General features: G+C 42.5%; 1 protein-coding gene across 1 annotated transcript in view; it reads left to right on the top strand.

The window, feature by feature from the left end:
- Nucleotides 1-2,094: 2,094 nt before the first annotated feature.
- Nucleotides 2,095-17,432, top strand: part of LOC126419578 (transformation/transcription domain-associated protein) — a 435,226-nt gene continuing 419,888 nt past the window's right edge. Inside the window, exon 1 of the mRNA XM_050086768.1 lies at nucleotides 2,095-2,135. Within this exon, the coding sequence (XP_049942725.1) occupies nucleotides 2,129-2,135 (7 nt within the window). The 5' untranslated portion in view covers nucleotides 2,095-2,128. The remainder of the gene's footprint in view (nucleotides 2,136-17,432) is intronic.

Raw genomic sequence — 17,432 nt, forward strand, 5'->3', positions numbered from 1 at the left:
GTATATGTGTTGTATAGTGAATGATGTACGGCACCGGTATTGGTTGTAGGTGTGCTTTTGAGACTGCATGAATTTGAGTGGTAGAAGGATGTAGAAAGATGCTTGCGAAATCATTAGTACTGAGTCAAGAGTGGTTATTAGAATAGTGTGACAGTGCCCACCCATGTTTGTTGATGGAATGGAGAATGAGCTGAATCGTTAAGGTAAGCATGCAGTTTCTTTAACGTATATGTCACTTCCTTCCATTGTAAAGGGGTTACTTTGAAACTGTAAAACTTTCATCATGCCTGGACAGAAATTTTTCTTTGTCTTGCACGACTGTAGGATAGCGGCATGTGGGCCTACAGTTGACAGTGTAGCAGTACTGTGCATGTTTCTCCCGTTGTTTACAAATGTCTGTTGTCATTACAAGCAAGTATCTAAAGATAACAGAAAGAAAATGGATTATTTGTAGAGCTCTCTGTTCTCCAAGGCTCTTCATAGTCGTATAAAAAACTTCAGCAGTTTACCATGTAGAAGAAATGTTGCTAGCGGTGTTCATTCATTCTAGCCGAATGGCCCTTGGGCTAAATAGCTATCGGAATTGCAGTAGTTCTCCAACAGTGTCCGGAAGATTGAACAGTTTTGCGAACTTCTTCCTTAGTTCGTCGTTCGATGTAAGGAATGTTTATATTTTTCGTAATAAATTTATGTTTACACTCTTTTTAAGCTACGATTGATTTCTATGTAAACCTCAGATTGGCACTTTGAGTAGAACAATAGAATTTCCGCGAAATACTGTCATTAGATATCCTCATGTGGTGTGGGCCTGTTCCTCATGGTTTTAGGTAGCCCACATAAAGTATCTTTCATGCGTGCTTGTCTCTTTGCTCACATGGACTGATGGCTATGAAGACAGCATTTTGACACAGACAATTAGGTGCAGACGAATGCAGGGAATTGGCAGAGAGCGTAGGTGGCTTCTGTGATGAGGGTATTGTAAAATTGATGTATTCGAGCACTTAAAAAAATTTCATTGCATATGTTTTTGGATGGGGTCCGGCTTAGCAAAACACAATTTTGTTTTTATCTCGAACACGTTTCACTGCAGTTGCAGCATCATCAATGGGATTTTGTTTTGTGGCTGTTAAGCATAAAGAATGTACTTTACTGTTTGTATACATTTAAATATTAGTTTTTAAAATCATAATTACAGATTTTTGAAAAGACACACAAAGTTGTGAGTTCGTACCTTTTTACCACATGGTGTGGTTTTCCTAATGTATTATGTTTTTACAGCAATTGATTTCTGGTTTAGGTGTTCCATATTCTTCTCGCAGGATCATATCTCCCATCTTATCTTTACCTTCTTCCGTGTCTCTTTATTTAGCATTTTCCTAAAGTTTTTTTCTCTCGTATATATAGATTGGCTGTCTTTAGCATAGTACCAGTTTGCTATCTGAGCTCTTGATATACATACTCAATTGTAAATCCGTATCTTGCCAGCCATGTTAATACATTTTCAGTTGCCTGTGCCCTCTTTTATTCAGTTGTGTTGCACACCATAAAATGTATGATTAGTAGATATGGTCTATGGAACTTTCGATATTGCCTTTCAATACTGTAAAGTGTCCATGGGTAAATATCTGGGACAATTTACTGTAGCACGGTGACATAAATGTGTCGTAGCAAAGATAGATGCCTGACTGAGATTCATGACCAGTATCCACAGTTAAATGGAATAATTTCAAATGCACTGGCAATTATTATTTCTGTACTCTTTACAAAGGGAACAGAAGGGGAGGTCAATAGTAGTAGGCTATAATAGTAGGGCTACACAGGTCTATTGACTGCCATGTGTTTCTTTTGATGAGTGTCTATTGGAATCCAAAACAGAATTTTGTACTCTTCTTCACCTAATAAACACTCTTAATGTGCAACTGGAACTCTGTGGGAATTTTAATTGGTTTCTCGTACATGCCCACCATTCATTTACAACATAAATATTGCATTTGAAATGTGGTTACCTGTATATAGTTAAAAGATGATAAATACCAACATAAGTAGCAATGTATTCTAATGCTTTACTTATTCTCCAGGATATTGTTTGCAACAGTTGAACTCTGTGTGACCGATACGGTGAACTACCATGGATGGTGAGTACTGTATCCATTATACTTGTGCATACTAACTCACTAAAATGGCATGTGATTTACAAGCGCAAGATATTTCGTAGTTGCTGCCTCTGAAATTTACTGTAGTTGACTTTTCTAGAAAATCATATTTACTCCATAAAATTTCTGCATTAATAATTTAATAAGTAGAGGTAAGGCACTGTGATGAAATCTTGGAATATAAGCCAAGTGGTAGTGTTGTCTTGTAGCAATATTTCAGAATGTTTCCTACTCGCTGTGAGTGCTCAAGATGATGAACAGGAAACTTCTTGAAACATAGTTACAAGATGACGCTGCCACTCAGCTGATATTCGGAGAAGATTTCATCGATGGAAGTACCTGAAAAAGCCTGCATTCCAATGTAATGTAGTGCTTAATACATTGAGTATACAGCCACATTTTTTTCACTTATGGACCACAACATGGCTGTTTAGTGTCCTTTCTGTTTAGCTTATGCGGAAAGCAATTATTTTCAAATAATGATATGATTTTATCATGGAATAGATGAAACTTTATGTCAGCATTTGGTTCATTAGAAATTTCATCCCAGGTCACCTCTTGTAATTGATACTGAAAAGTACACTATGTGATCAAAAGTATACGGACACCTCGCTGAAAATAACTTAAAAGTTTGTGGCGCCCTCCATTGGTTATGCTGGAATTCAATATGGTATTGGCCCACCTTTCGCCTTGATGACAGCTTCCACTCTTGCAGCCATACATTCAATTAGGTGCTAGAAGGTTTCTTGGGGAATAGCAGCCCATTCACACGGAGTGCTGCACTGAAGAGAGGTGTCGATGTTGGTCGGTGAGGCCTGGCACAAAGTCAGCGGTCCAAAACATCCCAAAGGTGTTCTATAGGATTCAGGTTAGGACTCTGTGCAGACCAGTCCATTACAGGGATGTTATTGTCGTGTAACCACTCTACCACCGGCCGTGCATTATGAAAAGGTGCTCAATTGTCTTGAAAGAGAGCAGTCGTCATCCCTGAATTGTTCTTCAACAGTGGGAAGCAAGAAGGTGCTTAAAACATCAATGTAGGCCTGTTCTGTGATAGTGCCATGTGAACCAACAAGGGGTGCAAGCCTCCTCCATGAAAAACATGGCCACACCTTAACACAACCCCCTCCGAATTTTACTGTTGGCACTACACACGCTGGCAGATGACGTTCACTGGGCATTCGCCATACCCACATCCTGCTATCGGATCGCCACATTGTGTACCACGATTTGTCACTCCACACATTTTTCCACTGTTTGATCGTCTAATGTTTATGCTCCATACACCAAGTCAGGCATCATTGGGAATTGACTGGCGTGATACGTGGCTTATGAGCAGCCGCTCAACCATCAAATCCAAGTTTTCTCACCTCCCGTCTAACTGTCATAGTACCTGCAGTGGATTGTGAAGGAGTTTGGAATTCCTGTGTGATGATCTGGATAGATGTCTGCCTATTATACATTATGACCCTCTTCAACTGTCAGCGATAAACAGACAAGATCGGCCTGTACGCTTATGTGCTGTACATGTTCCTTCACGTTTCCACTTCACTATCACATCGGAAACAATGTACTTGGGGATATTTAGGTGCGGAAATCTTGCATACAGATGTGTGACACCCAATCACCTGACCACATTCGAAGTTCGTGAGTTCCGCAGAGCACCCATTCTGGTCTCTCACGATGTCTAATGACTACCGAGATTGCTGATATGGAGTACCTTGCAGTAGGTGGCAGCACAATGCACCTAATACGAAAAACGTATATTTTTGTGTCCGGATACTTTTAATTACATAGTGTATTTGTTCTGGAGTATTAATTATTCTGCCGGCTGGTGTGGCCGTGTGGTTCTAGGCGCTTCAGTCTGGAACCACGTTACCGCTACAGTCACAGGTTCAAATCCTGCCTCGGGCATGGATGTGTGTGGTGTCCTGTCCTTAGGTTAGTTAGGTTTAAGTAGTTCTAAGTTCTAGGGGACTGATGACTACAGATGTTACGTCCCATAGTGCTCAGAGCCATATTAATTATTCTGATTTCCACTAGGAGTATCAGTGCTGTAAAGTGCAAGGCACGATCTTACTTATCTTAACTAACTGTGCATCATGACCAGAGGGAGCATTTGTTATTGGATGTTCAGCTATTCTCTTGCTGTGAGCTTCATCAAAGGTAACATGCAATTAGTGACATACTGTCTTTTTCACCCATGTTGAAGAGTTAATTACTGAGATTTAATTGTAGGTTTCCAGATAATTTTTTTGTATCAGAATCCTTTAGAAAATCTACACTAAAACCATCATTCTACCTTATTACTCTGTACTCAAGTATTCGCGTGACATAAGCTAATTTTACTAATCTACACATTCTTAAGCATTTTGGGGGCTCTTCTGTTATTTTGACTTCTGTCATATTGGCTGTTGATATACTTTCTGGGATGTGAGATCGTGGTCCAAGACCTTTTCTCCTCCTTACGTTTCGTCCAGGACTGCGCTGGACTTCCTCAGAGGCGCTGCTCCACTGAGTCTTTCCGACTGACTGGTCGGGTGTCTGAGAGCGACTTATATATTGTGAGAAATGGGGGCGTGACATACTGTCTTTTTCACCCATGTTGAAGAGTTAATTACTGAGATTTAATTGTAGGTTTCATTCTGTCATATTACCCTAAAAACATTCTGACACCAAGAATGACAGGGTCCTTGCTTTGTGTTATACTGCCGCCTCACTATACATTTTCTGCAAGAATTACAGCCAGCCTATCTTTCCCCCTCATATTCAGGTATAGTCCATTTCTAATATACCCTCTTCTCTGAGTTGTAGCAATGGGTGTTACACTCATGTAAGATTTCATTTGTGTGACCTGCAGTCTGCCGAATTCTGCATTCACAAGCTCACAGCGTGTTAACGCATGGCAGGTTGTGGCACTGTAGGACCTCCACAAAACTCGCATTTGTGTGTGTAGTTGCTACTCCTACTTCATTTAGGTCACATCTAATGTTGTAATATCTGTCCATAGCCAGGCTGTCCCCTGCTCCACCTACTGTGCTAATCTGGGTCTCTTTGTCAGAATATTTCCACAAATTCCCAATGTCTTCTATCACGTGGCTAAGGCTATTTGTGATCAGGCACCAGTTCCTATGCCTCACCCCTACCCCACCCCACCCTTGCTTGTCTGGGGTTAGAATTGCCCGAGGCATTCCTGCTTGTCGTAAGAGGTGACTAGAAGGAGTCACACATTTCGGCCTTTATGTGATGGCCCCCCTGTAGAATTTGACCTCAGTTTTTTAAAGAGCGAGCCACTTGGGGAAGGACGCCTTACATGGTGCATAGTGTCCATCATGCGCTGAGACCTCTCGCATCCTTTGTCGACATGGATCTGCACTTCTGCTCATTCTCCAGCTGTTGGGCAAGGTCACCCTCCTGAGTGCATTTTCCTCATACTCTGTGCATTATTGCTTTCTGCGCTATTGACGTTAATGGACTTCTTAGCTCATTTGTGCCTGATATGCAGCTTGGTAGCCAGTCTGTTGTGATGGGGCCGCCATATACCCTGTTGGTTGTAGCCCCCTGACCACACAGGGATCTCTCTGCTGATGCCTGTGCAATTAACTCGACATGTATGCCAAGGAGTAGATGTTTGTCACCCTGGGGCATCGGGACTCCCAGCAATGGCCATCCTGCCAGGTGGTCTTTGCTGCAGCTGGGCGGCGCCCGTGGGGAGGGCCATTGGTCAGAGTGGGTGGCATCAGGGTGGATGACACGTCACGAAGCATAGTACGTCATCTCTTGCTGGGGTTTGACCATCAACAATCTCTAAACTGTCAAGGTCTAACTTCAATTATAAGAAATATGACCCCAAATTGTGGTTTGCCCCCCACCCCCCTGGCCACACCATGGGAGGAACAGCAGACTAAGGATGGCAGCGAAGCTTATTAATCGCAGATGGCAGCGAAGCTTATTCATCCCAGTACCTTGTATGTTCGAGAGTTGATGGGGAATCTTTTTTGTCAATGAAACCTCAGTTTTTTTATGGAGCATTCAGAGGACATGTATGGGGAGGTGGAGGGCTTGTCCAAAATGCGGTCAGAGTTGGTTTTGATCAAAACAACATCCTCTGCCCAGTCACAGGCGCTACTTGCCTATGACAAGCCGGGGGATGTTTATGTTTTCATAATGCCCCATAAGAGCTTAAATGTGGTCAAGAGTATCTAATTTCACCCGGACTTTCTTTTGCAGCCTGACGATGAGCTGCGTGCCAATTTAGAGTGGCGAGGTGTCCATTTCGTCCGGCGCGTCCACCAGGGTCCAAGGGAAAATCGGGTTGCCACCGGTGCCTTCATCTTGGCCTTTGAGGGTGACACTTTACCTGAGAAGGTCGAGGTGATGGTCTATCGCTGTGATGTAAAGCTGTATATCCCTCCCCCGATGCGGTGACACCCCACCACCACTACTTACAAGCTTTGAGGATGAGGTGGAGATTCTGGCATCCGCTGAGAACCTAGATCTCGCTGGGCTCTCAGACACAATGATGTCGATCAGACATGTACTCATCTCGTGGCAGCAGGTGACCCTGAGGCATAGACTGCCTCATTGAGTGTTTCATGCCTTCCCAGTCTCACGGTCACATAAACCTCCAGTGGAATTGTGGTGGTTTTTTCCACCACCTGGCTGAGATACGGCAGGTGTTGGGCTTTACACCTGCTTTCCGCTTTTCCCTCCAGGAAACCTGGTTCCCAACAATGTGGACCGCTGCCCTCTGCGGCTATAAGGGATATTACAGGAACCATGTGACTGTAATAGAATGTCAGGTGGAGATTGCATCCATGTCCTGAACTCAGTATGTAGTGAACCTGTGCCCCTTCAAAGCCCTCTTGAAGCTGTGGCTCTCAGGATTAGGACGATGCAGGAAATAACTGTCTGCAAAGTATATCTTCCTCCAGATGGTGCAGTACCCTGGAATGTATTTGCTGCACTGATTGATCAGCTCCCTAAACCTTTCCTGCTTTTGGGAGATTTTAACATGCATAACCCCTTGTGGGATGGTGCCATGCTTACTGGCTTAGGTAGGGAGGTCGGAAATTTACTGTAACAACTTGACTTCTGCCTCTTAAATAGGTGCCCCCACAAATTTCAGTGTGGCATATGGCACATGTTCAGCCATTGATCTCTCGGTTTGCAGTCCTGGCCTTCTCCCATCTATCCACTGGAGAGCACGTGATGGCCTGTGTGGTAATGACCACTTACCCAGCTTCCTGTCACTCCCCTGGTGTCAAGCCAACGGACACAATCAAGGCAGACTGAGGAACCTTCATCTCTGCTGTCACCACTGAAGCTCCCCCACATGGTGCCATCGATGTTGTCGTTGAGCAGCTCTCTGCATCGGCGGGAAACGCGATCCCTTATTCTTTAGGGTGCCCCCAGCAAAAGGCAGTGCCTTGGTGTTCGTCAGAAGTTGCTGAGGCAATGAAAGGTCATCGGTGAGCTCTGCAGCGACATGAGCGGCACCTGATAGCCTTTAAGTGGCTCAGTGCCTGTATTCGTCAGCTCATAAAATGACAGAAACAGGCGTATTGGGAGAGGTACATCTCAACCATTTGGTGACATACGTCACCTTCCCAAGTCTGGACGACGATCAGACATCTTTTTGGGTACCAGACCCCAACAGGTGTCCCTGGCATTAACATTAATGGCGTGTTATCTACCAACGCAAACATGATTGCCGAGCACTATACTTGAGCCTCTGCGTCGGAGAGCCTCGCGGCAGATGGAAAGAAAACCCCTCTTGTTCAGTACATGCCACAGTGAACCAATGCCCCATTTACAGAGTGGGAGCTCCTCAGTGCTCTTGCACATTGTCGCGACACAGCTCCTGGGCTGGTTCAGATCCACAGTCAGATGATTATAAACATCCCTTGTCTGACTAAAAGCGACATCATCTCCTCATCATCTTCAACTGGATCTTCCATTGCAATGATGGGAGAGCACCATCATTCTGATGCTCAAACCTGGTCAAAACCTGCTTGATGTGATAGCTACCAGCCCATCAGCCTCACCAACTTTCTTTGTAAGCTGCTGGAATGTCTGGTGCTTCGGCGGTTGGGTTGGGTCCTGGAGTCACGTGGCCTACTGGCTCCCTGTCAGGGCGACTTCCGCCAGGGTCACTCTACCATTGATAATCTGGTGTCCCTCAAGTCTGCCTTCCGAACAGCCTTCTCCAGATGCCGACATCTGGTTGCCGTCTTTTTTTACTCGTGTAAAGCATACGACATCACCTGGTGACATCATATTCGTGCCGTATTGTAAGAGTGGGGTGTCCGGGGCCTGCTCCTGATTTTTATCCAAAACTTCCTGTCGCTCTGTACTTTCCAAGTCAGTGCCTCCCATAGTCCCGTCCCCCTGCCTCGTATTCAGAAGAATGGTGTTCCCCAGGGCTCTGTTTTGAGTGTCCCTATCAGCAGCTGTTGGGCCCTCCGTCTCACCTTCTCTGTATGCGGATGACTTCTGCATTTCGTACTGCTGCTCAAGTACTGGTGTTGCTGAGCGTCGCCTACAGGGAGCCATTGACAAGGTGCAGTCATGGGCTCTAACCCACGGCTTCCAGTTTTCAGCCGCGAAGTCGTATGTCATGTATTTCTGTTGGCGGCACACCGTTCTTCCAGAACCAGAACTTTACCCTAATGACGATCCACTCACTTGTAGTGAAGACGTATTGTTTTTTGACACCCATCTTCGTCAGCTTAAGCAGAAGTGCTGGCAGCACCTCAATGCCCTCTGCTGCCTGAGCAACACCCACTGGGGTGCAGATCGGTCTATGCTGCTGCAGCTCTGCAGAGGTCTTGTTCAATTCTGCCTTGACTATGGGAGTGTGGTTTACGTTTCGGCGGTGCCCTCAACGTTGTGCTTGCTTGACCCTGTGGCATTCGCCTAGCCATGGGAGCTTTTAGAAAAAGTCCAGTGACCAATGTCCTGATGGAGGCCGGAGTCCCTCAATTGAAGATTAATTAGACTTTCACAACTGCTTGCCAATTACGTTGCACGTGTTCATAGTTCTCCTGCACATCTGAATTACAGTCTCGTCCATTCATGTACACCTCCATGGTGCACATCTAGGCCGCAGATTATTCTGGACCTTTCGCATGACCCTAAGTACTCAGTTAATCCTTTGGCTCTCTGCTATCACTTCCTCTCAATTCTCGACATGTAATGGGTCCATGTAGTGGTTTACACCAACGGCTCGGTGGCTGATGGTCACGGAGGCTTTGCATCTGTTCATGGAGGACATAGTGAGCAGCACTCCTTGCCAGTTGGCTGCAGTGATTTCACTGCAGAGCTGGCAGCCATATGTTGTGCTCTTGAGTACATCTGCTCATGCCCTGGTGAGTCATTTCTCCTGTGTACGGACTCCTTGAACAGCCAACAAGCTATCAACCAGTGCTACTCTCACCATCCTTTGGTAGCGTCCATTCAGGAGTCCATCTATGCTCTGGAACGGTCCTGTCATTCAGTGGTGTTTGTGTGGACCCCAGGATACATCAGAATTCCAGGCAACGAACCTGCCGACAGGCTGGCCAAACAGGCTACGTGGAAATCGCTTCTGTAGATGGACATCTCTGAAACTGATCTGTGTTCTGTCTTATGCCGCAGGGTTTTTCGGATTTGGGAGACGGAATGGCAGAACAGTATGCACAACAAACTGTGTGTCATTGAGACTAAAAATGTGTGGAAGTCTTCCATGGGGTCCTCTTGCAGGAAATCAGTTGTCCTATGCCGGCTCTCCACTGGCCATACGTGGCTAACATATGGTTACCTCTTCCATCGCGAGGACCCACCTTTGTGTCGCTGTGGCTCACAAATGATTGTTGTCCACCTCTTGCTGGATTGCCTACTTTTAGCCGCTCTGCAGTGGACTTTTAACTTTACCGGCACCCTACCTTTGGTGTTGGCCAACAATGCCTCAGCAGCAGCTTTAGTTTTAAATTTTATTTGTGAGGGTGGGTTTTATCATTTGATCTAATTTTTAGCACACGTACTTTGTCCCTCTGTGTCCTCCACACTAGTGCTTTTTGGGTGGAGGTTTGAATGTGTTGCACAGTGTGTGGCTTCTCCTTTTTATTCTCATGGTGAGCCAGCCATCATAATCTGCTCTCATGTTTTTGTTGCATCTCTCTTTGGTTTTCTTGTCTGATTTTGTCCATTTTAGTGTTTGTTGCCCTTATGCCATTCTTGTGGTTTTCTCCTTTCTTCCAGCTGTGTTTTGTATGTCTTAATTATTTTACTATCACCCTTGTGGAATTGTTTTAATCGGAGTGAGGGACCTATGACCTGGCAGTTTGGTCTCCCCCCTCCCCTCCCCTCTTTTAAAGAAACCAACCACCCCTGTTCCAAATTTGCCCTATACGAGGTGCATTCAAGTTCTAAGGCCTCTAATTTTTTTTCTAATTAACTACTCACCCGAAATCGATGAAACTGGCATTACTTCTCGACGTAATCGCCCTGCAGACGTACACATTTTTCACAACGCTGATGCCATGATTCCATGGCTGCGGCGAAGGCTTCTTTAGGAGTCTGTTTTGACCACTGGAAAATCACTGAGGCAATAGCAGCACGGCTGGTGAATGTGCGGCCATGGAGAGTGTCTTTCATTGTTGGAAAAAGCCAAAAGTCACTAGGAGCCAGGTCAGGTGAGTAGGGAGCATGAGGAATCACTTCAAAGTTGTTATCATGAAGAAACTGTTGCGTAGTGTTAGCTCGATGTGCGGGTGCGTTGTCTTGGTGAAACAGCACACGCGCAGCCCTTCCCGAACGTTTTTGTTGCAGTGCAGGAAGGAATTTGTTCTTCAAAACATTTTCGTAGGATGCACCTGTTACCGTAGTGCCATTTGGAACGCAATGGGTAAGGATTACGCCCTCACTGTCCCAGAACATGGACACCATCATTTTTTTAGCACTGGCGGTTACCCCAAATTTTTTTGGTGGCGGTGAATCTGTGTGCTTCCATTGAGCTGACTGGCGCTTTGTTTCTGGATTGAAAAATGGCCTCCACGTCTCATCCATTGTCACAACCGACGAAAAGAAAGTCCCATTCATGCTGTCGTTGCGCGTCAACATTGCTTGGCAACATGCCACACGGGCAGCCATGTGGTCGTCCATCAGCATTCGTGGCACCCACCTGGATGACCCTTTTCGCATTTTCAGGTCGTCATGCAGGATTGTGTGCACAGAACCCACAGAAATGCCAACTCTGGAGGCGATCTGTTCAACAGTCATTCGGTGATCCCCCAAAACAATTCTCTCCACTTTCTCGATCGTGTCGTCAGACCGGCTTGTGCGAGTCTGAGGTTGTTTCGGTTTGTTGTCACACGATGTTCTGCCTTCATTAAACTGTCGCACCCACGAACGCACTTTCGACACATCCATAACTCCATCACCACATGTCTCCTTCAACTGTCGATGAATTTCAATTGTTTTCACACCACGCAAATTCAGAAAACGAATGATTGCACGCTGTTCAAGTAAGGAAAAGTCGCCATTTTAAGTATTTAAAACAGTTCTCATTCTGGCCGCTGGCAGTAAAATTCCATCTGCCGTACGGTGCTGCCATCTCTGGGACGTATTGACAATGAACGCGGCCTCATTTTAAAACAATGCGCATGTTTCTCTCTCTTTCCAGTCCGGAGAAAAAAAATCGGAGGCCTTAGAACTTGAATGCACCTCGTACATCACTGTTTTGGCAACTACCTGGCAGCAAGACTCTTTCCTACTTGCTCTGTTTTGGTACCGGCCAACACCTATCTAGTTTCTTTGCTAGAAGTCTGCTGGACCTGTAATCAAAATATCTGATTCAATGACATGCTACTCTCAGCAAAAGTGAGGAAGAATTGCTGAACTTGTTGATGGAATGCAAAGTGTAATGAGTCCAGAATATGGATTTCAAGTAAACCAAAAAAAGACAAAAACTAATGAGGAGTAGCAGAAATAAGATTAGCGATGAACTTAACAAAGAAATTCGGTACCATGAAGTAGACAAAGTAATAGAATTCTTCTAGCTTGGAGGTAAAATTACGTGTGATGGATGAAACAAGGGGGATATAAGAAGCATGACTACTACAGGTAAGCGGGCATTCCTGTCTAAAAGATGTCTACTAGTCTTTGTCAGGAGTTGAAGTGTAGTGATATTTATGGACATTAAAAATTAGATGGACTAATGAGATAAGAAATGAGGAAATTCTCTGCAAAATCTCATAGGACAGGAAATATGTAAACACTGACTAGATGAAAGGACAGGGAATAATTTATGTGATAGTAGATTGAGGTATGGAGGGCATAAACTGTATGGGAGGCCAAAGATTGGAAGATATGCAATAAATAATTGAAAATGTTGGGTGAAAGTGCTACTCTAAGAAGAGAATATTGTCACAAGAGAGAAATTTGTGGTGGCCCACACCAAACCACTCAGACAGATGAAAATAAACAAATAAATGAATGACATTAAGTTGGTTTTCATGAGTCTGCTTCAGAAGTCAGCCTGGTGGCAGCAAGATTCAAGCCAACTGCTACTGAATATTGGCAGTAAATTGGTCTCAAAGTCAGCCCACAAAATAAATCACACATACTCTTGAAGCACTGTCTTTTAGTTCCGTGCAAGATGCATCAGTATGATAGAAACATTTACCATACTTTGTTGTATGGTTTTATTAGTGGAAGACAATAGTCTGTATACAAAGTTAGCATGCATCGAAATGAAATTTGCAGTTTAGTCACTGCCAAGTTTTCAGGGAAGGAATGTAGAAATTGACCTTAACCATTAGTGTAATGTTTCTTTTAACATTACTATAGTGGGCTGTAGGATTTTCAGGTGTACAGGACATGTTCCTGACATTGATGTAGGTATGTACAGAAATGTGTTATAGTGCAGCTTTCATTCTTGCAATCTTCTGCTAAACGTGATGCACCTGTGTGTCGATAAAAACTATTTCCTAACAAAGCTTTAGACCATTTAGGGGAGACACTATATAAATTGAACAATTACCTGCTGATGCAGCTATGATTGGGTAAGTATTCTGCCTTTACTGTGAAGCTAAATATCCATTGGATTTTTCTGAGCTGTGTTGTTGAACCCAGTTGTTAATGACCACATTCAAATTCAGAATAGCACATTGATTGGCAATTGCCATCTAAGACATCAGTTACCTGCAGCGTTCTACAATTCTCGCCTATGTCTCACAATATTGCCATCTGGCTCATGGCAATAGACTTTCTACGTAACATTCTATAGATGCATCCAGTGTACTGAAAATGCAGTATATTAATTTTTGGCGTGAACACTAGGGAAGTTGTTCTTTCTTTTCAATCTTATAATTCATGTCCTTTAATCACAATTTCAAATGACATTCACAGATGTTATACCCTGGTGTTTGGTACTGAAACTCTTTAATTTAATTCATCAGATTCTGTTGGACAGTATTGGCCAAAGCTGTCATGGAATAAGCAGAAAGTTCACAAGATAATTTAAAAACAAGAAATGGAGTGCATTAAAATTTAAAAACTACTAAGGGAATGATATATTAGATTGCAAGGTACGTTCCAAAGTACTATGAGAAACTTCTGTACAGAGTAAAAGAAGAGTGCTGAGAAAAGGCTTTTGAACTTAGAATGACAATTTGATGTTCTCTCATTATTTGCATTTTATTCAACAACAACAATCATCAGATCAATGGTTAAGTTGTAATTGCCATTATTTCCACAGCAGAGTTCCCTGTCTCATATTGTTACAGACCTCCTTTTCCATTAATCCTATCAGTTTGTATCATCACCAACACCTTTTCTTAGGCTTGAACAAGAACACTGCCTTTGGGAAGAAATCAGGAGGCCTTCCATAGAATTGATAGTGAGAGGAACATGCAGAAACAATGGTAGGAAGAAGTGATACAATGATTGGACACAAATGAAGACATCAAGGAATAACTGGCATAATAGTTGAGGAAACTGTAGAGACTAAAACGTGGAAGACAGAAACTGGACCGTACATGACTAGTAATGGGGAAAATGCTTATATCATTCCTGTTTTCAGAAAGGGGCATAGAGCACAAAATCTTGCAGGCTATAGACGGTTGTGGAGGAATTAATGAATGACCCTGAACGTAATCAAATGTAACATATTGTGCTTAAATAGGTGGAAACCCTAGTTATGTTTTGATTATAAACATAGTCATTAAAAACTTGGGCGTATACATACAGGCTGATTTAAATTGGAGTGGCTACATAAAGATAATATTGTAGAAATACTTAATGCCACACACATTCATTGGAAGAAAAATCAGCTTAAGAAATCGTAGTTTAACTTATTTCTGACTGTAACTTTACATGTGTGTGGGAGAGTTATTCAGCCACCTAGAGTCGGTACGAGGTGAGATGAATTTGTTTGGGCATCTGAATGCCAGCTGGCAACCCCAGGACCCGTGCATCACATGGTTGATCCAGCAAAGCAACCATTACAACCCTGCTCAAAAACAAAGATGGTCAGTGTGGCTGGAAATGGGAAAATCCCCAGTGCAGCGAATTAGGACAATGGTTGCTTGCCTAGCTGAAGAACAGATGATGCAATAGAAATTAGAGAATTTCAGACAGTCTAGAATATGGATACTTGCAACTTTAGGAATTCAGTAATAAATCAGAGTTACAAAGTGAAGCATGTCTGAATATATCATCAATCTCAGAAAAATGAGTTAAATTCAATGAAACAATCATATTTATAATATCTTAAAAACTACAAAAGCTAATAATTTACAGTGACTAAATATCATCACAGTGAGCCTTAGAATTGACAACTTTGAAACCCTTCGTGTAATTTCATCAAACAATATCTCAGATGATAACATTGCACTATAGCTATCGTCCCTGAAAGCCAATCATCTGTATCTGTTTTATTTTTTAATTCATTATGTTTTTATATTATTTCCATTATGCAGATGTTTTTCAGAACATTGTATTCTCCATGATGACAAAGCAACTGAATGCACAATGAATACCACATATTGTGTCATACTTGTGTAATTATTTAAGGAATTATATGTAAATTGATGGTACAGGGTGGAGAAAGGGAAGGCAAGGGATTAGTGATGTCAGTTGCATCGGGACGTTACGAGGAGTCAGTGGCAACGAGTGAAAATGTGTAACGGACTGGGATTCAAACCCTGGGTCTCCTGCTTACTAGGCAGGTGCATTAACCACCATGCCATCGGGGACACAGTGTTATCGCAACTGCGCAGGCTGTCTCGGCGTACCTCACAGCCGACCACGTTCCCACCGAGTGTGCCTATACGCAGTCCGCATCCATTTTCTTCACGCTCACTACTTTGTGTTTCCCATAGGAGGTCGGATGTACTTTTCCATCCACATTGGATCCATTACCCATCTAGGCAAATCAATTATATGAATGTGTAGTGTCTGTTCTTTTAGACATGTCCAAAAGAACAGACACCACACATTCATATATATTTAAGAAATATTTTACTATTTTTGCCAATAACTTAATTTAAATATAATTATGGTCAGTAATATAGAACCACAGAAATTTAAGAAGTGGTCAACAGAACATGTTAGCTGACACCACTATTGAAAAGAGGACCAAAAGACGCTTCTGCCAAGCAGGCATAAATAATAGTTTAAACAATATTTAACGTCTATCTGTAGTCACTGAATATGAGTGCACTTACACAAGAATACTAGCTTATTTATTTATGAACAAACTGTTATGTATTGAAAAAGGCATTGGTGTGACTGAAGTATAACATGGCTTTATTTAAATATTGTTGAAATAGATTAGTTTAGTGTGGAAAGTGGTCAAGTTGAGTCACAGTCAAGTCTGTAGTACTAAGATTGATGTATTTTTGGTGTGGACATAAGAATTAGGCAGTGATAGAACACGGTTGGAGATGGCACTCACAAGGGAATGACTGAGGACGTTGTATGTTGAGTTCTTTAAGAAGGCAGACCTGTGTGCGGTACAGTACGATAATCAATCCTGCTGGGATAGATTGTAGGTGTCATACTGAAACAATGTGTACCCAGTTGCTACTGGACTATCAGATCGTGATTCACAATTAATGGAAATAATGGAATTTTACAACCCTGAGGCAGGTTCGCACAAAACAGTGAGGTTTAGTTTAATGAGAACTGGATACAATCTCTTGAAAGTAAGCTAAACTGTGTGGTATGAGATGAGTTATAATTATGTAGAAAAAAATGCTAATGTCAAATTCAATTTATTCGATAGTAAATTTGTGTCAGTATTTGAAAGTTGCTTTCCTAAAAAATTATTCAGAAGACCTCAAAAAATACTGTAGTATTTTAAGGAAAGTCATTACAATGTCCAGAAGTGTGCATGTCGGGACAGAAATAAATAATGCAGATAATAAGAGTAAAACTGTATGGGACATTGTCAAATGGGAGGCAGAACAGCCAGCCAGGGTACAAGATTCTGTAACAATTAAACTAAATGACAGTGTTGTGACAGATAATTCACAAGTTGCAAGTACTTCTAACAGACACTTTCGAAACGTTGCAGCAAGTATAGGATTAAATTGCTCAGTTGAAGAGCGATGAGAATATACTGAAAATGTCATCCCACAGGATTTTTAAGGCATTAGAAGTAGCATCAACATTCTTTCTTGAAATTAATGCAGTTATAAAAATTCCAAGAAACAATAGGTCTTATGGGTTTGATGAAATTTCAAACAGAATTTTGAAAGGTTGTTACAACTTAATAAATAATGTCCTTAGTGATATAAGCAATGCATCACTGGCAAAGAGAAGTTTCCAGACAGGTAAAAATATTTAATTATTAATCCAATTTGTAAGAGAGGTGTTGAGACAGACTTAAACAGCTGTCGTCCAGTTTCCTTACTGACATCTTTTTCCAGAATAAATGAAAAAGTAGTGTACTCAAGAGTAGTCGCACACTTAAGTGGAAACAATTTACTTAGCAGGACACAGTTTAGATACCAAGAAGGCCATTTATACATTCATTAGTCAAATAGTACAAGCCTTAAACAATATTGTATCATCTGTTGGTATTTTTTGTGATCTTTCCGAGGTGTTTGTGTGGATCGTGATACTCTTTTAGAAAATCTTAAGTTCTACGGGATTAATGTCTTTACACACAGCTAGTTTGTATCAGACAAACAGAAAGGTTGTGCTGAATAATTCAGACAGTGTTGGAAAGGCAGAGAATTTTAGTGACCTGGGAAGACACACAAATGGGGACCCACAGGATCAGTTTTGGCT

This window comes from Schistocerca serialis, chromosome 1, assembly GCF_023864345.2.
Source record: "Schistocerca serialis cubense isolate TAMUIC-IGC-003099 chromosome 1, iqSchSeri2.2, whole genome shotgun sequence".
In the NCBI taxonomy this organism is placed as follows: domain Eukaryota; kingdom Metazoa; phylum Arthropoda; class Insecta; order Orthoptera; family Acrididae; genus Schistocerca; species Schistocerca serialis.